The sequence below is a fragment of the Coregonus clupeaformis genome, chromosome 27 (genome assembly GCF_020615455.1).
Source record: "Coregonus clupeaformis isolate EN_2021a chromosome 27, ASM2061545v1, whole genome shotgun sequence".
Taxonomy (NCBI): Eukaryota; Metazoa; Chordata; class Actinopteri; order Salmoniformes; family Salmonidae; genus Coregonus; species Coregonus clupeaformis.
This window is the reverse complement of record NC_059218.1, coordinates 40768020-40790597: the sequence shown is the minus strand read 5'-3', so window position 1 is coordinate 40790597 and position 22578 is coordinate 40768020. Positions and strand designations below refer to the sequence as shown.

General features: G+C 48.7%; 1 protein-coding gene across 9 annotated transcripts in view; it reads left to right on the top strand.

Moving 5' to 3' along the window:
- Positions 1-22578, top strand: part of LOC121542130 (dachshund homolog 2-like) — a 183069-nt gene that overhangs the window by 136311 nt on the left and 24180 nt on the right. For 3 of the 9 annotated variants that reach the window (XM_041851615.2, XM_041851613.2, XM_041851612.2), the window contains exons 4-7: positions 9566-9718; positions 12363-12535; positions 14310-14445; positions 15250-15324. In XM_041851615.2, the coding sequence (XP_041707549.1) occupies positions 9566-9718; positions 12363-12535; positions 14310-14445; positions 15250-15324 (537 nt within the window). Of the gene's footprint in view, positions 1-9565; positions 9719-12362; positions 12536-14285; positions 14446-15249; positions 15325-22578 lie in introns of all 9 variants that reach the window. The other 6 variants (XM_041851611.2, XM_041851610.2, XM_041851609.2 and 3 more) reach the window with 3 other exon arrangements.

Genomic DNA, 22578 nt, shown 5'->3' with positions numbered 1-22578 from the left:
GCTGGGGTAGTGTTGGGGGTAGTGCTGGGGTAGTGCTGGGGTAGTGCTGGGGTAGTGCTGGGGGTAGTGTTGGGGTAGTGTTGGGGTAGTGCTGGGGTAGTGTTGGGGTAGTGCTGGGGTAGTGCTGGGGGTAGTGCTGGGGGTAGTGCTGGGGTAGTGTTGGGGGTAGTGCTGGGGTAGTGCTGGGGTAGTGTTGGGGTAGTGCTGGGGTAGTGTTGGGGTAGTGTTGGGGTAGTGCTGGGGTAGTGCTGGGGTAGTGTTGGGGTAGTGCTGGGGTAGTGTTGGGGTAGTGCTGGGGTAGTGTTGGGGTAGTGCTGGGGTAGTGCTGGGGTAGTGTTGGGGTAGTGCTGGGGTAGTGCTGGGGTAGGTGTTGGGGTAGTGCTGGGGTAGTGCTGGGGTAGTGCTGGGGTAGTGTTGGGGTAGTGCTGGGGTAGTGCTGGGGTAGTGCTGGGGTAGTGTTGGGGTAGTGCTGGGGGTAGTGTTGGGGTAGTGTTGGGGGTAGTGTTGGGGTAGTGTTGGGGTAGTGCTGGGGTAGTGCTGGGGTAGTGTTGGGGTAGTGTTGGGGTAGTGCTGGGGTAGTGTTGGGGTAGTGCTGGGGGTAGTGCTGGGGTAGTGTTGGGGTAGTGTTGGGGTAGTGCTGGGGTAGTGTTGGGGTAGTGTTGGGGTAGGTGTTGGGGTAGTGCTGGGGAAGTGCTGGGGTAGTGTTGGGGTAGTGTTGGGGTAGTGCTGGGGTAGTGCTGGGGTAGTGTTGGGGTAGTGTTGGGGTAGTGTTGGGGGTAGTGCTGGGGTAGTGCTGGGGTAGTGTTGGGGTAGTGTTGGGGTAGTGCTGGGGTAGTGCTGGGGTAGTGTTGGGGTAGTGCTGGGGTAGTGTTGGGGTAGTGCTTGGGGTAGTGTTGGGGTAGTGCTGGGGGTAGTGTTGGGGTAGTGCTGGGGTAGTGTTGGGGTAGTGCTGGGGTAGTGCTGGGGTAGTGTTGGGGTAGTGCTGGGGTAGTGCTGGGGGTAGTGTTGGGGTAGTGCTGGGGGTAGTGCTGGGGTAGTGTTGGGGTAGTGCTGGGGTAGTGTTGGGGTAGTGTTGGGGTAGTTCTGGGGTAGTGTTGGGGTAGTGCTGGGGTAGTGCTGGGGTAGTGTTGGGGTAGTGCTGGGGTAGTGCTGGGGTAGTGCTGGGGGTAGTGTTGGGGTAGTGCTGGGGTAGTGTTGGGGTAGTGTTGGGGTAGTGCTGGGGTAGTGTTGGGGTAGTGCTGGGGTAGTGCTGGGGGTAGTGCTGGGGTAGTGCTGGGGTAGTGTTGGGGTATTGTTGGGGTAGTGCTGGGGTAGTGTTGGGGTAGTGCTGGGGTAGTGCTGGGGTAGTGTTGGGGGTAGTGTTGGGGTAGTGCTGGGGTAGTGCTGGGGTAGTGTTGGGGTAGTGTTGGTGTAGTGCTGGGGTAGTGCTGGGGTAGTGTTGGGGGTAGTGTTGGGGTAGTGCTGGGGTAGTGCTGGGGTAGTGTTGGGGTAGTGTTGGGGTAGTGCTGGGGTAGTGCTGGGGTAGTGCTGGGGTAGTGTTGGGGTAGTGCTGGGGTAGTGTTGGGGGTAGTGTTGGGGTAGTGCTGGGGGTAGTGCTGGGGTAGTGTTGGGGTAGTGTTGGGGTAGTGCTGGGGTAGTGCTGGGGTAGTGTTGGGGTAGTGCTGGGGTAGTGTTGGGGGTAGTGTTGGGGTAGTGCTGGGGTAGTGCTGGGGTAGTGCTGGGGTAGTGCTGGGGTAGTGTTGGGGTAGGTGTTGGGGGTAGTGCTGGGGTAGTGCTGGGGTAGTGCTGGGGTAGTGCTGGGGTAGTGCTGGGGTAGTGTTGGGGTAGTGCTGGGGTAGTGCTGGGGTAGTGCTGGGGTAGTGCTGGGGTAGTGCTGGGGTAGTGTTGGGGTAGTGTTGGGGTAGTGCTGGGGTAGTGCTGGGGTAGTGCTGGGGTAGTGTTGGGGTAGGTGTTGGGGTAGTGTTGGGGTAGTGTTGGGGTAGTGCTGGGGTAGTGCTGGGGTAGTGTTGGGGGTAGTGCTGGGGTAGTGCTGGGGTAGTGTTGGGGTAGTGCTGGGGTAGTGCTGGGGTAGTGTTGGGGTAGTGCTGGGGTAGTGCTGGGGTAGTGTTGGGGTAGTGCTGGGGTAGTGTTGGGGTAGTGTTGGGGTAGTGCTGGGGTAGTGCTGGGGGTAGTGTTGGGGTAGTGCTGGGGTAGTGCTGGGGTAGGTGTTGGGGTAGTGCTGGGGTAGTGCTGGGGTAGTGCTGGGGTAGTGCTGGGGTAGGTGTTGGGGTAGTGCTGGGGTAGTGCTGGGGGTAGTGCTGGGGTAGTGCTGGGGTAGTGTTGGGGGTAGTGTTGGGGTAGTGCTGGGGTAGTGTTGGGGTAGGTGTTGGGGTAGTGCTGGGGTAGTGCTGGGGGTAGTGTTGGGGTAGTGCTGGGGTAGTGTTGGGGTAGTGTTGGGGTAGTGCTGGGGTAGTGTTGGGGTAGTGTTGGGGTAGTGCTGGGGTAGTGCTGGGGTAGGTGTTGGGGTAGTGCTGGGGTAGTGTTGGGGTAGTGTTGGGGTAGTGTTGGGGTAGTGCTGGGGTAGTGTTGGGGTAGTGCTGGGGTAGTGCTGGGGTAGTGCTGGGGTAGTGCTGGGGTAGTGCTGGGGTAGTGTTGGGGTAGTGCTGGGGTAGTGTTGGGGTAGTGCTGGGGTAGTGTTGGGGTAGTGCTGGGGTAGTGCTGGGGTAGTGTTGGGGTAGTGCTGGGGTAGGTGCTGGGGTAGTGCTGGGGTAGTGCTGGGGTAGTGTTGGGGTAGTGCTGGGGTAGTGTTGGGGTAGTGCTGGGGTAGGTGCTGGGGTAGTGCTGGGGTAGTGTTGGGGTAGTGCTGGGGTAGTGCTGGGGTAGTGCTGGGGTAGTGCTGGGGTAGTGTTGGGGTAGTGCTGGGGTAGTGCTGGGGTAGTGTTGGGGTAGTGCTGGGGTAGTGCTGGGGTAGTGTTGGGGTAGTGCTGGGGTAGTGTTGGGGTAGTGCTGGGGTAGTGCTGGGGTAGTGTTGGGGTAGTGTTGGGGTAGTGCTGGGGTAGTGTTGGGGTAGTGCTGGGGTAGTGTTGGGGTAGTGCTGGGGTAGTGCTGGGGTAGTGTTGGGGTAGTGCTGGGGTAGTGTTGGGGTAGTGTTGGGGTAGTGCTGGGGTAGTGCTGGGGTAGGTGCTGGGGTAGTGCTGGGGTAGGTGCTAGCATATTTGTCATTAGTGTGGATTTGCATGTACCTTGTTAAGTGCGGGGGGCCGGAGGGGGGAAATTGGCCAAAAGCACAGCTGTACTGCCTGCCACACTGATTGCCTTGCCTTCCTCAGCCTCATTTATCTTAATTTCTTCCCAATTACACCAAATTAGCTATAGTCTCAGTTGCATTACCAACTTAATCCCCGTCTTTTTCGCGGACGGCATTATGCAGTGGCAGATGATTCCTTGGCGGGAGTCAGGGTAAACAGCCATGAAAATGCCACCCCGGCAGATGGCGAAGCCCACAAGAAATATGACAAACAGAGTGCCAGCGTGCCGCCCTCCGACTGCACCCGCTACAAGCTGTTATTGTGTGTGTGTGTATCCTCTCCTATGCGGTATGAAAGGTGTTCCAGTGAAACACAGATCATCTTCTCTGTTCCCAGCCTTTGAAGAAGGAAATGAGTAATATGATTAGCGTTAAGAAAGAACTCTGTAAATTCAATCACCTCAATTAATAAAATCTAGAGCAACTCACAAAGGAAGGGCCATCTTTAACTTAACAACTTAATCCTCTGTCGTAAAGCTCTCTGTCTGTCTGTACGTCTTTCTGTCTCTCTGTCTGTATGTCTGTCTGTACGTCTGTCTGTCTGTCTGTCTGTCTATACGTCTGTCTGTCTGTCTGTCTGTCTGTGAGTCTGTCTGTCTGTCTGTACGTCTGTCTGTCTGTCTGTCTGTCGGTTTGTCTGTCTGTGAGTCTGTCTGTCTGTCTGTACGTCTGAGAATAACACATAACTTACTCTATAGTCAAGCTTTCTCTTCAAAAAGCACACCAGTTTACTGTCCATCAGTGTGGTTTGTAAGCGACAACAGACTGTCCCTTTCAGAAGAGCATGAATAATCTGGGTCATATGTGAAGGGAAGGGCAATGAAAGATATCCGCCTCCCCATTTGAGAGAGAGAGATTTCCATGTGTTTTGTTTGCTGGGTAGGAACCATGCTCAGGCAGTGTTAACACCCCTGCCTCCTAGCCTCACATACAGACACACACATCCACGTGGCTGCCCCGTGGGGCCCCAGCCACGCTCGTAACTCACAGCAACCTCCAAACACCAAGACAGTAGAACCTCAGAACCCCATTACCAGCCCATCATCCTCTAGGCCTCCACCAAACCCTCCTAGATCTCCAGAACAAATAACAACAACCAACAAATGCTCTCATTACTGCTGCTCAAAGCAGGCTTCGATTTAATGGAATTCCTCCCAAGATGTACTATACTCAAATGTAAAATATACTGACTAGATAGTCAAACACTGTAAACCTAGCTGAAACCAGGCCAATGCCTCCAGTCAAATGCACTGGCCAATCCTTTCCCGCTCTCTGCACCACTTCAGGTCTTATGTGTGTTTGTGTATATACTGTGTATTAGAGGGGGAAAGTAGAACACAATGTCCATCCTAAATAGACTAATTAAGTAAATCTTATCTTATCTGTTGTTTCTATGTTCAATTCCATAGACGTTTCGAACTAGATAGTACCAGAGAAGGATATCTGACAGAAGGGAATATATCAGCAAAGACTGATAGAATAACGTAATATATTAGTACACTGAGTGTACACAATATTAGGAACACCTGCTCCATGACATAGACTGACCAGGTGAAAGCTATGATCAGGTTAAAGAAGGATTTTTAAGCCTTGAGACAATTGAGACATTGAATTGTGTATGTGTGCCATTCAGAGGGTGAATGGGCAAGACAGAAGATTTAAGTGCCTTTGTATTTGTATTTATTATGGATCCCCATTAGCTGTTGCCAAGGCAGCAGCTACTCTTCCTGGGGTCCAGCAACATTAAGGCAGTTTATACCATTTTAAAAACATTACAATACATTCACAGATTTCACAACACACTGTGTGCCCTCAGGCCCCTACTCCACCACTACCACATATCTACAGTACAAAATCCATGTGTACGTGTGTGTATAGTGCGTATGTTATCGTGTGTGTGTATGCATGTGTCTGTGCCTATGTTTGTGTTGCTTCACAGTCCCCGCTGCTCCATAAGGTGTTTTTTATCTGTTTATTAAATCTAATTTTACTACTTGCATCAGTTACTTAATGTGGAATAGAGTTGTAGTCATGGCTCTATGTAGTACTGTGCGCCTCCCATAGTCTGTTCTGGACTTGGGGACTGTGAAGGGACCTCTGGTGGCATGTCTTGTGGGGTATACATGGGTGTCCGAGCTGTGCCCCAGTAGTTCAAACAGATAGCTTGTTCATTCAACATGTCAATACCTCTCATAAATACAAATAGTGATGAAGTCAATCTCTCCTCCACTTTGAGCCAGGAGAGATTGACATGCATATTATTAATATTAGCTCTCTGTGTACATCCAGGTACGTCCCTCTTTGTGGCACCTGACCACACGACTGAACAGTACTCCAGGTGTGACAAAACTAGGGCCTGTAGGACCTGCCTTGTTGATAGTGCTGTTAAGAAGGTAGAGTAGCGCTTTATTATGGACATACTTCTCCTCACCTTAGCTACTGTTGTATCAATATGTTTTGACCATGACAGTTTACAATCCAGGGTTACTCCAAGAAGTTTAGTCACCTCAACTTGCTCAATTTCCACATGATTTATTACAAGATTTAGTTGAGGTTTAAGGTTTAGGGAATGATTTGTCCCAAATACAATGCTTTTAGTTTTAGAAATATTTAGAACTAACTTATTCCTTGCCACCCACTCTGAAACTAACTGCAACTCTTTGTTAAGTGTTACAGTCATTTCAGTCGCTGTAGTAGCTGACATGTATAGTGTTGAGTCCTCTGCATACATAGACACTCTGGCTTTACTCAAAGCCAGTGACATGTCGTTAGTAAAGATTGAAAAAAGTAATGGGCCTAGACAGCTGCCCTGGGGAATTCCTAATTATGTTGGAGAGGCTTCCATTAAAGAACACCCTCTGTATTATGTTAGACAGGTAACTCTGTATCCACAATATAGCAGGGGGTGTAAAGCCAGAACCCTTTGAACGGGGAATGGCAGTAGGGTGCCAGGCGTACCGGTTTGAGTGTGCCAAGAACTGCAACGCTGCTGGGTTTTTCATGCTCAACAAGAATGGTTCACCACCCAAAGGACATCCAGCCAACTTGACACAACTGTGGGAAGCATTGGAGTCAACATGGGCCAGCATCCCTGTGGAACGCTTTCGACACCTTGTAGAGTCCATTCCCCAACGAATTGAGGTTGTTCTGAGGGCAAAAGTGGTGGGTGCAACTCAATATTAGTTCCTAATGTTTTTTACACTCAGTGTATTTACAGACCATGACTATTGTAATGATTGTTGTTAGGTTACTTGTGGTATTTGACATGGATATCTCGTTGAGAGTGAAACGCTGCTTTTCCTCAGGGCATAATTACTGATCCTGGGACTGAGGTGTCGCTGAGACGGGATCTTCCTCTGCTGCTTTACTGCAACTTAATGTCCTTGGATCAGTTAGGCTTAGTTGATTTCCCATGGACAAGAGAGAGAAAGAGAGAGTGGGGGAGGGAGAGAGGGAGAGAGAGAGAGGGGGAGGGAGAGAGGAGGGAAAGGGGGAGGGAGAGAGGGGGGAGAGAAGGGGGAGGGAGAGAGGAGGGAGAGGGGGAGGGAGAGAAGGGGGAGGGAGAGAGGGGGGAGAGGGGGAGGGAGAGAGGTGGAGAGAGAGGGGAGGGAGGGAGAGAGGGCTGGGGGGCGAGAGAGGTGGGGGGGAGGTGGAAAGGTAGATATAGACCAAATAACAGAGAGGGAAAGAAAGAAAGAAAGAAAGAAAGAAAGAGAGTGAGATGGCTAAGATGGAGAAAAAGAGAGAGTTGGGGGGGTGAGACACATCTTAGGTTTGGGTTATGGGAGGGAGAAGAGTGGGATCTCAGGTCCAGTGTAGTGTAGGAGCTAGTGGTGTAATTACACTGGGCTTTTTAAAGCATTCTGTTAACCAGCTCTGTCAGTGAGGGGCTAAGGAGATGCACCGTGATGGACACATTCTCTGTCAGTGAGGGGCTAAGGAGATGCACCGTGATGGACACATTCTCTGTCAGCGTGGGGCTAAGGAGATGCACCGTGATGGACACATTCTCTGTCAGCGTGGGGCTAAGGAGATGCACCGTGATGGACACATTCTCTGTCAGCGTGGGGCTAAGGAGATGCACCGTGATGGACACATTCTCTGTCAGTGTGAGGCTAAGGAGATGCAACCTGATGGACACATTCTCTGTCAGCGTGGGGCTAAGGAGATGCACCGTGATGGACACATTCTCTGTCAGCGTGGGGCTAAGGAGATGCAACCTGATGGACACATTCATAAAGCATGACTGACATCGCTGCCTTAATAGCATCTTTCTCTCTTTCTGTCTCTCTCTTTCTCTCTCTCTCTCCACATTGGCATGGTCTCTGGCTAATTACAACTCTAGCCAACGCTGGGGGAGCCCTTGGATGTAGCTTAAATGGGCCACCAGCACCAGTGCTGGAGATCTTTTAACACCCCTGTCCTCAGATATACTGCTCCAACAGGAACTTCAAGTCTGAGCCAAACTGCCACTAAAGTGTTCCGATCACCAAGGTCAAACGGTTGAGTTATTGGACTTCCAATAGAACATAGAGCTTGCCTCAGCATTAGAAGGAAGACGCTCCACTCCGGGTGCGCCGCTCCCAATAGACCTGTACTGAGGGATCGGCCTCGGCTCTCCTGAGACCTGGCTCTCCTCTGTGCCCTTCAGGCCCCATTCTCTCCAAAGCCTGGAACGGCTGGGATTTGAAGACATTCATCGCTAAGCCTTTATTTTGGTTTTTCAGTGCTCTCGTCTTTTGTTTGAAAGGTCTTTCATCCTTTCCAGGATTACTGGAATCTTATAACTTCTCCAGTGCTCCTTTAGAATATTGGATAACACTTACATTAAGTTTATGTACATGATGAAACCGTTCATAACGACGTCAGGATAGCGCTATTACCCTACTTGTTTTCATCAATCCTCCCAGACATCCTCCTCTCCGTCCTTTTGTTTCATCCCCAAGCTTTTACAAATACTATACATTCTGAAACACACTGAACTCCAAATATCATTTTTTTGTCTTTCACGGTCATAGACAAACACAGTAGGATGCTCATGCTCAAACCTACTAGCAGGCTTTAAACAATGCTCTCTCTCTCACACAGACGTGCAAACACACACACGCAGTGTCCCAAATACACACACTCACTCCCATGCTCACACTCTCCTGAGTGACTCTGCCCTCAGGTTTTGGCCTCGGCCGTTAGTTTAACTGCTTGTCTTTCTCTCTGTCATTGAAATGGCTCCCCGCTGACAAGCAGGGGATTCTACAGACCAAGAGTTTCATTCGCATTATTATTTAAAGAATCACACACTGCAATCTGTTGCAAAACACCATCTGTTATTTTACTCAGAGGACTTCAGTTGCTTATTAGGTAGAATTATAAAATGATTTAGATTCCTCTCGTTTAGATCTTTTCCCTCCCTTCCTAATTCTATTGAAGTATTTTTATGGCTCCTCACAACTGGGCCTCCATTACATTTCATTAGATTGATTTATTTATTTATATGAGACACTCAGCTGTGAATAACATTGCCTGGAATGGGTTGACCTTATAATGGCCTGGAGCTGGAATTAGACAAGAAATAGGTGATAACCTGTGCCACGTTCTGGCATGCCTGCCTGTCTGCCTGCCTGTCTGCCTGCCTGTCTGCCTGCCTGCCTGCCTGCTTGTCTGCCTGCCTGTCTGCCTGCCTGCCTGCCTGCCTGCCTGTCTGTCTGTCTGTCTGTCTGTCTGTCTGTCTGTCTGTCTGTCTGCCTGTCTGCCTGTCTGCCTGTCTGCCTGCCTGTCTGTCTGTCTGTCTGTCTGTCTGCCTGTCTGTCTGTCTGTCTGCCTGCCTCTCTGCCTCTCTGCCTGTCTGTCTGTCTGCCTGCCTGTCTGTCTACCTGTCTGCCTGCCTCTCTGCCTGCCTGTCTGTCTACCTGTCTGCCTGCCTGTCTGCCTGTCTGTCTGCCTGTCTGTATGCTTGACTGTCTGCCTACTTGTCTGTCTGCCTTTCTGTAGTGATCACTGTAATAAGGCCCACCACCATGTGTATCACAGCAGGTCTGCTCTACTGTGTCATACAGTACCTTATCTCGGGTGTGGATCTCACAGGGATTTACAGTAGTAATTTACATTAAAGTAGTTGTTTACAGACTATGTACATAGGCAGGGCTGTGGTAGTCTTTCCCTGGCCACCCTAGTCTCATGCCATTGCAACGTGTGATGCTGAGCTGAGCTGTTGTGTAGGTGGCCTCCCCCACTCACCTCCCTCCCCTCCGCTCCCCGTGTTGCCCCTGTATGTGTCCCCAGGCGGCAGCGAGTCCTCCTGGGACAAAGAGAAGCTCCAGTCTCCCCCCTCCTCCGGTGCTGCCCACGGACTGGGTCACGCAGGCCTGTCAGGGCAGCACGGCCTGTCCAGCTCCCAACTCAACTCCCTGCAGCAGAACCACCTACTGGCCAACAGTGAGTCACACACACAAACACAAATACACACATAATGTACACACACACACATCCTCCCTCCTCCTTCTCCTCTCTCCACGTCTCCCTCAGTCTGTCACCAACCCCTGTATAGTCAGCTGTCTGTGTTATGGTTAAAGTGGTACAAAGATATCTAAAAAAAAGTGTCATAGTGTACTGTGTAGGAAAAGGTTAAACATCCATGGTGTGTCTATTAACAATCCACTGGGGTGTCAATTAATAATCCACTGGTGTGTCTATTAATAATCAACTGGTGTGTCTATTAATAATCAACTGGTGTGTCTATTAATAATCAATGGTGTATCTATTAATAATCCACAGGTGTGTCTGTTAGTAATCAATAGGTGTCTATTAATAATCCACTGGTGTGTCTATTAATAATCAATGGTGTATCTATTAATAATCCACAGGTGTGTCTGTTAGCAATCAATAGGTGTCTATTAATAATCCACTTTAAACATACTCTCACCCACACCCATAAATATGGCAGTTTTGTGATCTCTCTATTTCTCTCTTCCTCCTCTCTCTCCCTCTCTCTCTTTCCCTCCCTCGCCCTCTCTCTCTCTCCCTCCCTCCCTCTCTTTCTCCCTCACCCTCCCTCTCTCTCTCTCTCTCTCTCTCTCTCTCTCAACCTCTCTCTCTCTCTCCCTCTCTCTCTCTCCCTCACCCTCTCTCTCTGACCCCCCCCTCTCTCTCTCTCTCTCGCTCTCAATTCAATTTCAATTCAATTTATGGGCTTTATTGGCATGGGAAACGTATGTTAACATTGCCAATGCAAGTGAAGTAGATAGTAAACAAAAGTGAAATAAACAATACAAATTAACAGTCAACATTACACTCAGAAGTTCCAAAAGAATAAAGACATTTCAAATGTCATATTATGTATATATACAGTGTTGTAACAATGTGCAAATAGTTAAAGTACAAATGGGAAAAAAATAAACATAAATAAGGGTTGTATTTATAATGGTGTTTGTTCTTCACTGGTTGCCCTTTTCTTGTGGCAGCAGGTCACAAATCTTGCTGCTGTGATGGCACACTGTGGTTTTTCACCCAGTAGATAAGGGAGTTTATCAAAATTGGGTTTGTTTTCGAATTCTTTGTGGATCTCTGTAATCTGAGGGAAATATGGGTCTCTAATATGGTCATACATTTGGCAGGAGGTTATGAAGTGCAGCTCAGTTTCCACCTCATTGTGTGGGCAGTGTGCACATAGCCTGTCTTCTCTTGAGAGCCAGGTCTGCCTACGGCGGCCTTTCTCAATAGCAAGGCTATGCTCACTGAGTCTGTACATAGTCAAAGATTTCCTTAAGTTTGGGTCAGTCACAGTGGTCAGGTAATCTGCCACTGTGTACTCTCTGTTTAGGGCCAAATAGCATTCTAGTTGGCTCAGTTTTTTTGTTAATTCTTTCCAATGTGTCAAGTAATTCTCTTTTTGTTTTCTCATGATTTGAGAAATGTTTGATGTTTAGGCCAAGGTATGTGTAGTTTTTTGTGTGCTCTAGGGCAACGGTGTCTAGATGGAATTTGTATTTGTGGTCCTGGCAACTGGACCTTTTTTGGAACACCATTATTTTTGTCTTACTGAGATTTACTTTCAGGGCCCAGGTCTGATCTAGGTGCTGCTGTAGGCCCTCCTTGGTTGGGGACAGAAGCACCAGATCATTAGCAAACAGTAGACATTTGACTTCAGATTCTAGTAGGGTGCTGCAGACTGTTCTAGTGCCCTCGCCATTTCGTTGATATATATGTTGAAGAGGGTGGGGCTTAAACTGCATCCCTGTCTCACCCCACGGCCCTGTGGAAAGAAATGTGTGTTTTTTGCCAATTTTAACCGCACACTTGTTGTTTGTGTACATGGATTTTATAATGTCGTATGTTTTTCCCCCAACACCACTTTCCATCAATTTGTATAGCAGACCCTCACGCCAAATTGAGTCAAAAGCTATTTTGAAATCAACAAAGCATGAGAAGACTTTGCCTTTGTTTTGGTTTGTTTGTTTGTCATTTAGGGTGTGCAGGGTGAATACGTGGTCTGTCGTACGGTAATTTGGTTAAAAGCCAATTTGACATTTGCTCAGTACATTGTTTTCACTGAGGAAATGAACTAGTCTGCTGTTAATGATAATGCAGAGGATTTTCCCAAGGTTGCTGTTGACGCATATCCCACGGTAGTTATTGGGGTCAAATTTGTCTCCACTTTTGTGGATTGGGGTGATCAGTCCTTGGTTCCAAATATTGGGGAAGATGCCAGAGCTAAGGATGATGTTAAAGAGTTTAATTATAGCCAATTGGAATTTGTGGTCTGTATATTTTATCATTTCATTGAGGATACCATCAACACCACAGGCCTTTTTGGGTTGGAGGGTTCCAATTTTGTCAGAAGTAGTTAGAGTCTATGGATTCTTCAAGCTGATTTCTGACATGCTGTTCTTTCTCTCTCTCTCTCTCTCTCTCTCTCTCTCTCTCTCTCTCTCTCTCTCTCTCTCTCTCTCTCTCTCTCTCTCTCTCTCTCTCTCTCTCTCTCTCTCTCTCTCTCTTTCTCTCTTTCTCTCTCTCTCTCTCTTTCTTTCTCTCTCTCTCCTTCACCCTCTCTCTCGCTTTCTCTCTCTCTTTCTGTCTACAGGACTGGACCTACCCTTCATGATGATGCCCCACCCCCTGCTGCCCGTCGGCCTGCCGCCTGCGTCTGTTGCCATGGCAATGAACCAGATGAACCACCTGAACACCATTGCCAACATGGCCGCCGCAGCTCAGATGCACAGCCCCTTATCCAGAGGAGGAGCGTCTGTCATCAAGGTAAGACACAGGACTCACACACACACAGACACACACACACACACACACACGCTGACACATACACACACACACACACACAGACGTTCATCTTTTAGAGGTATTCTAATTGTTATTGTGAAGCCTCTGTAGCAATTCACCCAACACTTGTCACTGAATACAAAAGAGCATCACATTACCTGTAGGCTTTAAGCCATATACCTATGGTTTATATACCTATGGTTTATTCCTTGTTCATACCACCCGTCTGTGAATGTATTTCAACACTGCTCACTACACCACTAGTGCTATGATAACAGAGTGTACAGATGTGAGAGACATTCATCCCCCTTAAAATGCATGTTAGGCTGTGGCTATCATATCAGCACTGTTGACGAGGGCTAGAATTCAGCTCTAGAGACTAGTAATGAGTAGAATTCCACATAGGAAAGTATGTTAATATCGACATTAGATTTTTTCCTTCCATCTCCACACGATGCCAGAACAGAGAGGATGGGTAGACGTTTCCTACCCAGGGGGTTGGCAAACTGCTAGGGTAGTGTGTGTGTGTGTCATTGAAAATCACGGCTCATATCAGAGACAGCCAGGGGCTTACAGAACAGGCAGGGGATATATCACACACAAATACACACAGAGAGACCGACACGCAGAGAGACAGACACGCAGAGAGACCGAGACACAGAGAGACAGACACGCAGAGAGACACACACACAGAGAGACAGACACGCAGAGAGACAGACACGCAGAGAGACCGAGACACAGAGAGACAGACACGCAGAGAGACAGACACACAGAGAGACAGACACGCAGAGAGACCGACACGCAGAGACCGACACGCAGAGAGACCGACACGCAGAGAGACCGACACGCAGAGAGACAGACACGCAGAGAGACCGACACACAGAGAGACAGACAGCAGAGAGACCGACACGCAGAGAGACCGACACGCAGAGAGACCGACACGCAGAGAGACCGACACGCAGAGAGACCGACACGCAGAGAGACAGACACGCAGAGAGACCGACAGTTAAACTCATTTATACATACTGTCTTCACATGTTTAAATGTCCTGCTGCTTTGCTATTCCAGCTTCAGCTTGATCGATTAACTGAGTTAATTTCTACATAAAGGTATATTTATTTTCAATCAGACACTAACACAGACTATTCAACTCACTTCTCAGACACAGCACCCTTCCCCTAGTGACCTGCTCCAGAGGGGCATGTATGTTGTCTATTTTTTGTGTCCTGCCCACAGAGTCAGAGGCGTTTTTTGGGGGGGGCTAGGGCAGGCCGTAGATCGCCTCTATTTAAATGGTGCCACCCGGTTTACAGATGGCAGAGGGAGAGAGCAGCGTCTGGTGCTGTTTACTTTCCCAGCATTCCCCTCACCCTGGCCTGTTTTCCTTACCCTAAATAGATATCAGAGGAGAGAGGAGAGGAGAGGAGAGGAGAGGAGAGGAGAGGAGAGGAGAGGAGAGGAGAGGAGAGGAGAGGAGAGGAGAGGAGAGGAGAGGAGAGGAGAGGAGAGGAGAGGAGAGGAGAGGAGAGGAGAGGAGAGGAGAGGAGAGCTTAATCTCCGTTAGGAGTGTTTGACATTAGGAGTGTTAGGGATGAGAGACTAGCAGATGTGAGGCGTCTACATGTGTTATAGCTAGCTACGTGTGTGTGTTTATAAATGTGTGTGTTTGTTTATAAATGTGTGTGTGTTTTATAAATGTGTGTGTGACTCTGCTTAATTAACTCTTTATCAGTCTGACCCTCGGTCTCTGTGGCAGGAGTGTGTCCAGGACAGCCCCTCTCCAGCCCCCTCCATGGAGGAAGGACCTCGCCCAGGCTCCCAGCCATCCTCACACTCCAGCAGCAGTGCCTCCAGCTCCCCCGTCCCGCACCAACCCACCCCTGACCGCCTGGGTGAGACACAAGCACCTTTTCTGGCTCTCCTCCTCTCTATATCTCTCCTCCTCTCTATATCTTTCCTCCTATCCTCCTCTATATATCTCTCCTCCCCTCCTCCTCTCTACATCTCTCCTCCCCTCCTCCTCTCTATATCTCTCCTCCTCTATATATCTCTCCTCCCCTCCTCCTCTCTATATCTCTCCTCCTCTATATATCTCTCCTCCCCTCCTCCTCTCTATATCTCTATATCTCTCCTCCCCTCCTCCTCTCTATATCTCTCCTCCTCTCTATATCTCTCCTCCCCTCCTCCTCTCTATATCTCTCCTCCTCTCTATATCTCTCCTCCCCTCCTCCTCTCTATATCTCTCCTCCCCTCCTCCTCTCTATATCTCTCCTCCTCTCTATATCTCTCCTCCTCTCCTCCTCTCTATATCTCTCCTCCTCTCTATATCTCTCCTCCTCTCTATATCACTCCTCCCCTCCTCCTCTCTATATCTATCCTCCTCTCTATATCTCTCCTCCTCTCTATATCTCTCCTCCCCTCCTCCTCTCTATATCGCTCCTCCTCTCCTCTCTATATCGCTCTGTGTCTCTCTTTCCCTCTCTCCCTTCTCACTCTTTCCCTCTCTCTCTCTCGCTCTCTCTCACTCTTTGCCTCTCTCTCTCTTTTCCTCTCTCTCCCTTCTCTCTCTCCCTCTCTCCCTTCTCTCTCTCTCTCTCTCTCTCTCTCTCACTCTCCCACTTTCTCTCTAGACCATTGTTTGTAAGTATATCAACTGTATAAACATGTTGTTCACTGACTTGTGTTGGTTTGTGTAGTGCTGAATCCTGTTGATGGTGACCTTAGGGACAGAGAGGCTGGGATCAACATGAAAAACATGTTCAAAGAGAAAGGTATGTGTATGCTTGTTTGTTTGTGTGTGTGTGTGTGTGTGTGTGTGTGTGTGTGTGTGTGTGTGTGAGAGAGAGAGAGAGAAAGAGAGAGAAAAACAGAGCATATTGTTAAGGAGTGTAATAAAGCCCTCCCTGTTATCGTGGTTAGTGTCTCCACAACAAAGCCCCTGAATCTGATAATCTGATGAGAAACGAGGCTCTAAGTCCACATAGAGAGAATCAATGAGAGTTGTCTGGACAACACAACCCAGCGTGTCACTGAGACTTATTTGGGTCAGAATGACGGTCACACTCAGCTGGTGGCAGCATGCGGAGTGGCATGGGAACATCAAGGACCAGGGTTAAATAGTGCCCAGAGGCAGTGCCCGCTGCCATGGTTACCGTGGTCATAGCACAGCCAAGTAAAGATGTGTCTTCCTACCGGAACATTCATCTGAATCACAGCGTTTTACTAGTTGTCCCTCAACTCCCTGCTCCTTTGTTATGCAACAAGTTCTTATTATTAGGGAACGCGGCGCAGTAACCCCCAAGCATCCATCTCTGTCAGGGGGAATTAGGCTGGAGGGAGGCCCAGGTAGGAACCTCTGAGGGGGGCTGGCTAACGAGGGGAGAGTGGGTCTCCTGTGAGTTCAGGCCAAAAGAGGCCTGTGTGTGTGTGTGTGTGTGCGTGTGTGCGCACGTGTAGGAACTGTGGTTTCTGTGCGCATGTTTGATACAAACAGGATGTGTCTTACACTAAATACATGTGTCAAAGACATTCCCCTGAGAGCCTTCTTTGGAGATTAGCTCCTGTTCTGTATTTAGTCACTGTAACAGTACTGTGGATGAACGCAGTGTTACCGTGATCTCCTGATCCCAGCTGCATCAGTAACAGAGGCCACCTTCACAAGCATATCCAGGGGAGCTCATTATGAAACCACTCTCTATCAGCGTCACGGACAGTCCGTCTTAATTCATCACTTAATTAGGGCCTTAATTGAACATCTATGAAGCGCTTATTTACTAGGCTGGGAGCGAAGTGCTGGTGGTCAGGGTGTGTGTCTCAGCGGCCCGACGCACGCAAACACACATGCAGTCCCCTGTAGCTCAGTTGGTAGAGCATGGCGCTTGCAACGCCAGGGTTGTGGGTTTGTTTCCCACGGGGGGCCAGTATGAAAAATGTATGCACTCACTAACTGTAAGTCGCTCTGGATAAGAGCGTCTGCTAAATGACTAAAATGTAAATGCACGCGCGCACACACACACACACACACACACACACACACAAACTGTGTATCAAGGGCCAACACAGGGTGTGTCAGCATGTTTTAGTGTGTGACTGTTTGTGTGAGTGTGTGTTTGCATGTTTGCGTGGCTGTGTGTGTGTGTGAGGGTATGGTGACAGTTTTTCCGCTCATCATGTATGTTTGTGCCTGCTGCTGTACTGTGGGTCCGGAAACCGGCAGATGGTAAGATCTAATGCACAGCACACACTACTGCTTTGAGACAGAGAAAAGATGCCCCCAGGCACTTTTAAAGACATTCAGCCGCACCTGGCCTGTGACCATGTTTTATTAATGTTTCTGGAATATAATCCACCCCATACACCCCCACCCTCCTCCTCCTCCTCCTCCTCCTCATCCTCCTCCTCCTCCTCCTCCTCCTCCTCCTCCTCCTCCTCCTTCTGCTGTTTGTTTGGTTGAGAGTGTGATTTTTCAAAGGGTGAAGAGAAAGAGGGAGGAAGAAGAGAAAGAGGGACTTGTAGCTGTGTTGTAATAGCTGGATGATGTTGATGTAGGTCAGTGACAGACAGAGGGGCTCCGGATCAGGCAGGGAGACTCTCTCTCTCTCTCTCTCTCTCTCTCTCTCTCTCTCTCTCTCTCTCTCTCTCTCTCTCTCTCTCTCTCTCTCTCTCTCTCTCTCTCTCTCTCTCTCTCTCTCTCTCTCTCTCTCTCTCTCTCTCTCTCTCTCTCTCTCTCTCTCTCTCTCTCTCTCTCTCTCGCTCTCTCTCTCTCTCCCTCCCTCTTTCCATCTCTCTCTCTCTTGCTATCTCTCTCTTGCGCTCTCAGTCTAGCTCTCTCTGTGGCGGGCGGGACAAAACTGGGGACTGGTTGGGGTGCCCATGCTTGGCTGAGTCTGTATGATAAACAATGTGACATGGCGGTACATGCTGATGAATGGCCCAGCCTCCGGCATGGAGTACCTTCTTTCATCCGGAGTCCATGTGAACCCTCTCTCTCCAGTTTCATAAATCACTGGCTTTGCTGGTCAGTAGAGTGAGAGGGGAGCAGGGAGCAGTGGTGGAGGGAGCAGAGGGCAGTGGTGGAAGGAGCAGGGAGCAGTGGTGGAGGGAGCAGGGAGCAGTGGTGGAGGGAGCAGGGAGCAGTGGTGGGGGAGCAGGGAGCAGTGGTGGAGGGAGCAGAGGGCAGGGGTGGAGGGAGCAGTGGTGAAGGGAGCAGGGAGCAGTGGTGGAGGGAGCAGGGAGCAGTGGTGGAGGGAGCAGGGAGCAGTGGTGGAGGGAGCAGGGAGCAGTGGTGGAGGGAGCAGGGAGCAGTGGTGGAGGGAGCAAAGGGCAGGGGTGGAAGGAGCAGGGAGCAGTGGTGGAGGGAGCAGGGAGCAGTGGTGGAGGGAGCAGGGAGCAGTGGTGGAGGGAGCAGGGAGCAGTGATGGAGGGAGCAGTGATGGAGGGAGCAGGGAGCAGTGATGGAGGGAGCAGTGATGGAGGGAGCAGGGAGCAGTGGTGGAGGGAGCAGGGAGCAGTGATGGAGGGAGCAGTGATGGAGGGAGCAGGGAGCAGTGATGGAGGGAGCAGTGATGGAGGGAGCAGGGAGCAGTGATGGAGGGAGCAGAGGGCAGTGGTGGAGGGAGCAGGGAGCAGTGATGGAGGGAGCAGTGATGGAGGGAGCAGGGAGCAGTGGTGGAGGGAGCAGGGAGCAGTGGTGGAGGGAGCAGGGAGCAGTGATGGAGGGAGCAGAGGGCAGTGGTGGAGGGAGCAGGGAGCAGTGATGAAGGGGGTTTGTTGGGGTCAAGGTCTTTCCCCTGTCCCTCCCTCTCATTCTCTCTCTTCTGCCAGCACGAGGAGCGAAGGATAGAGGAGGAGGTTGCTCCACACTAAGGTTACTGCTACCAATGTTTTTACATTTTATTTTATGCAAGGCATTTCCATTCAGTCTCTAGCCCAGAAACTGTTCTGTATCCAATCTTGAACAAGTTTTACATTTCCATACAAACAAGATATCAACATATTGTGAACATTATTGGACAATTTCCTAGAGGCTGTGACATCCACATAGATTAACTTTCCCACTTTCTTTGTATTTAGTCCTGTTTTCTTCCTGTTTATAATACTCGCACCCTTTCGTTAATGGTTGTTCTGTGTCCCCTTGTGAGCCAGCCTCTGATCTTCTGTATAGGCTATATGTCAGGTTGTCTCTTTCCATTTCATGGTGTCATATTTGTACTATGCATATACTACCTTATAAGCTGGTAAATTACAGTGATACTTTACTACAGAGAGAGGGATGCACTGCTGTAAAGATGGTTTCATTATTACTACAGTGAGGGAAAAAAGTATTTGATCCCCTGCTGATTTTGTACGTTTGCCCACTGACAAAGACATGATCAGTCTATAATTTTAATGGTAGGTTTATTTGAGCAGTGAGAGACAGAATAACAACAAAAAAATCCAGAAAAACGCATGTCAAAAATGTTATAAATTGATTTGCATTTTAATGAGGGAAATAAGTATTTGACCCCTCTGCAAAACATGACTTAGTACTTCGTGGCAAAACCCTTGTTGGCAATCAGAGGTCAGACGTTTCTTGTAGTTGGCCACCAGGTTTGCACACATCACAGGAGGGATTTTGTCCCACTCCTCTTTGCAGATCTTCTCCAAGTCATTAAGGTTTCGAGGCTGATGTTTGGCAACTCGAACCTTCAGCTCCCTCCACAGATTTTCTATGGGATTAAGGTCTGGAGACTGGCTAGGCCACTCCAGGACCTTAATGTGTTTCTTCTTGAGCCACTCCTTTGTTGCCTTGGTCGTGTATTTTGAGTCATTGGCATGCTGGAATACCCATCCGCGACCCATTTTCAATGCCCAGGCTGAGGGAAGGAGGTTCTCACCCAAGATTTGACGGTACATGGCCCCGTCCATCGTCCCTTTGATGCGGTGAAGTTGTCCTTTCCCCTTAGCAGAAAAACACCCCCAAAGCATAATGTTTCCACCTCCATGTTTGATGGTGGGGATGGTGTTCTTGGGGTCATAGGCAGCATTCTTCCTCCTCCAAACACGACGAGTTGAGTTGATGCCAAAGAGCTCAATTTTGGATTTTGGTCTCATCTGACCACAACACTTGCACCCAGTTCTCCTCTGAATCATTCAGATGTTAATTGGCAAACTTCAGAGGGGCCTGTATATGTGCTTTCTTGAGCAGGGGGACCTTGCGGGCGCTGCAGGATTTCAGTCCTTCACGGCGTAGTGTGTTGCCAATTGTTTTCTTGGTGACTATGGTCCCAGCTGCCTTGAGATCATTGACAAGATCCTCCCGTGTAGTTCTGGGCTGATTCCTCACCGTTCTCATGATCATTGCAACTCCACGAGGTGAGATCTTGCATATGGAGCCCCAGGCCGAGGGAGATGGACAGTTCTTTTGTGTTTCTTCCATTTGCAAATAATCGCACCAACTGTTGTCACCTTCTCACGAAGCTGCTTGGCGATGGTCTTGTAGCCCATTCCAGCCTTGTGTAGGTCTACAATCTTGTCCCTGACATCCTTGGAGAGCTCTTTGGTCTTTGCCATGGTGGAGAGTTTGGAATCTGATTGATTGATTGCTTCTGTGGACAGGTGTCTTTTATACAGGTAACAAGCTGAGATTTGGAGCACTCCCTTTAAGAGTGTGCTCCAAATCTCAGCTCGTTACCTGTATAAAAGACACCTGGGAGCCAGAAATCTTTGATTGAGAGGGGGTCAAATACTTATTTCCCTCATGAAAATGCAAATCAATTTATAACATTTTTGACATGCGTTTCTCTGGATTTTTTGTTGTTGTTATTCTGTCTCTCACTGTTCAAATAAACCTACCATTAAAATTATAGACTGATCATTTCTTTGTCAGTGGGCAAACGTACAAAATCAGCAGGGGATCCAATACTTATTTCCCTCACTGTATGTGGTTAAATGTATCTAAAGGAAAAGCTTAGCATTACTATAGTCAAGAGGAATGTCTGGCGTGAGGACAGCTAAACGTTCAGTTATCAACCACGCTCTGGATCTGTTTTCTGGCACGTCCAAGGAAACGACGCAGGATGTACGTCCCTGTGTGTGAATGTACAGGAAGTATCAGGGTCCAGATGTGGTCTGAGATCAGGCAGGTTCAGGCTCTGTGTTTATACCCACCTGTACATCAGATTAAAAACCCTGCGCCAAGGATACACAGCCGTGTCCCACCTGGGAGGAGTGGAAACTGAGACCACACTCATTCACTTCTTATCGCTCTTAGCAGAGCTGCACTGTGGTCTAGCTGGATGATGGGTGTGGTGTGGTGTGTTGTGGTGTGTTGTTGTGTGTTGTGGTGTGGTGTGTGTGGTGTGTGTTGTGGTGTGGTGTGTGTGGTGTGTGTTGTGGTGTGTTGTGGTGTGTGTTGTTGTGTTGTGTTGTGGTTTGTCGTGTTGTGTTGTGGTGTATTAGGGTTGCAAAGGGAGGGTATATTACTGGAAACTTTCGAAGTTTACCAGTAAACTACCAGAATTTGGGTATCTTTCAAGGATTTTATGTAATCTATCACAAGACATCTAGAGGCCCTTTTGGGTACTTCAGATTATAACCATACCATTGGTGTTTAATATGAGGGATTCGGCATGAAATATTTTACTATGTCAATATGTATTTGTGCCAATTGTGAAAAAAGTAAATAGCGCCATTGTTGCCTATTTTCTCCTGAACCATATGGTCTATCTACTAGAAACGAATGGACAATATGGACACAGATCTAAAAAAATTAATGCTATATATGAATACATTTATTTTTTTAAATATTCAAGTATAAATTACTTAAATTACGATGGATTGCCATAGATTTTTTGTTAATTATAAAAAATATTGAAGATTCCAGTAACTTTTGTAAATGACCGGTAGCTTTGCAACCCTAGTTGTGTTGTGGTGTGTTATGTTAGTGCAGGCTGAATGGGCCGTAGCGGGAAGGCTTCAGTAAAGAGCACATTGGACTCAGGACCTATGCTCTGTAATTGCTGCAGTCAGTTTACCACAAGGCTGATAGGAGGCATCTGGTTACAATCAATGTTTCCCTGTGCCATTATGAAATTAGCTGTGCGGAAATTATTTGAAATGGCCTGTAATGATTTCTGATAGAAATGTGCAGCATTGTTTTGCCCTTTGAGATAAGCGAACTGGTAAATCAGTCAAAACAAATTCAAAGAGCCCCTTCACTGGGGGGAGGAAAAGTAAGAAAAAATGCCAGGAGTAAGTAGTCGTCTGTACTTTAACTGCGTCGGCTTGGCCGCGTTTCAGAAACAGATAGCTTCTTAACTTCTTGGCTACAGATGTGGTTATTCTTTGCGAACGCAAAGGATAAATAAATAAATATGTGTCATAAGCCCTCGCTGCTTTACATTTTTCTTTAAGCTCTCTGTCCTCTTTTCTTGTTGGGGCCCAGTTGTATATGTGGGAACACTTCCCTGTAATGTGCAGAAGGGACCATCCGCGCGGGCGGCTTTGAAGGCCCTTTTTGATGATTAGGCTGATTGCTGTTCTAAGTGACTTTGTGATGGTTTAATTAAACTCCAGCTTTATGCTGTGGGCCTCCTTAGTAGCCAGTTACTGTACACACACACACACACACACACACACACACACACACACACACATCATCATCTCTGCTTCTCTGTCTCAAGATGCGCTATGCCTTCAGAACACAGATGTCTGTGTTTGTGAATGGAAGAGTGAGCCATTTACAATCGTTGGTTAATTTAGGGCGAGGTTGTTAGTGATTGAAAGTCACCCGACTCACCAGCACTCTTGGTTGAGTGGCTGGGTAATAAATTAGCCCACTCATTCCTGTCAGAGGGGAGGGGGCAGACAGGTGCTGTGGTTCTGCTCTGGTTCTGGGGGTAGATCAGTGGGTGGGTACCCACTCAGACTGAACTTGTTACTGTACCTGGGATGTGTTCTCTCTCTGTGTCCAGGTGAGGCATCCAGGCAGGAAGATAGAGTTGGCAGTGTTAGTGTCAAGGCAGCCTGCCGTTTCTCACACTCCC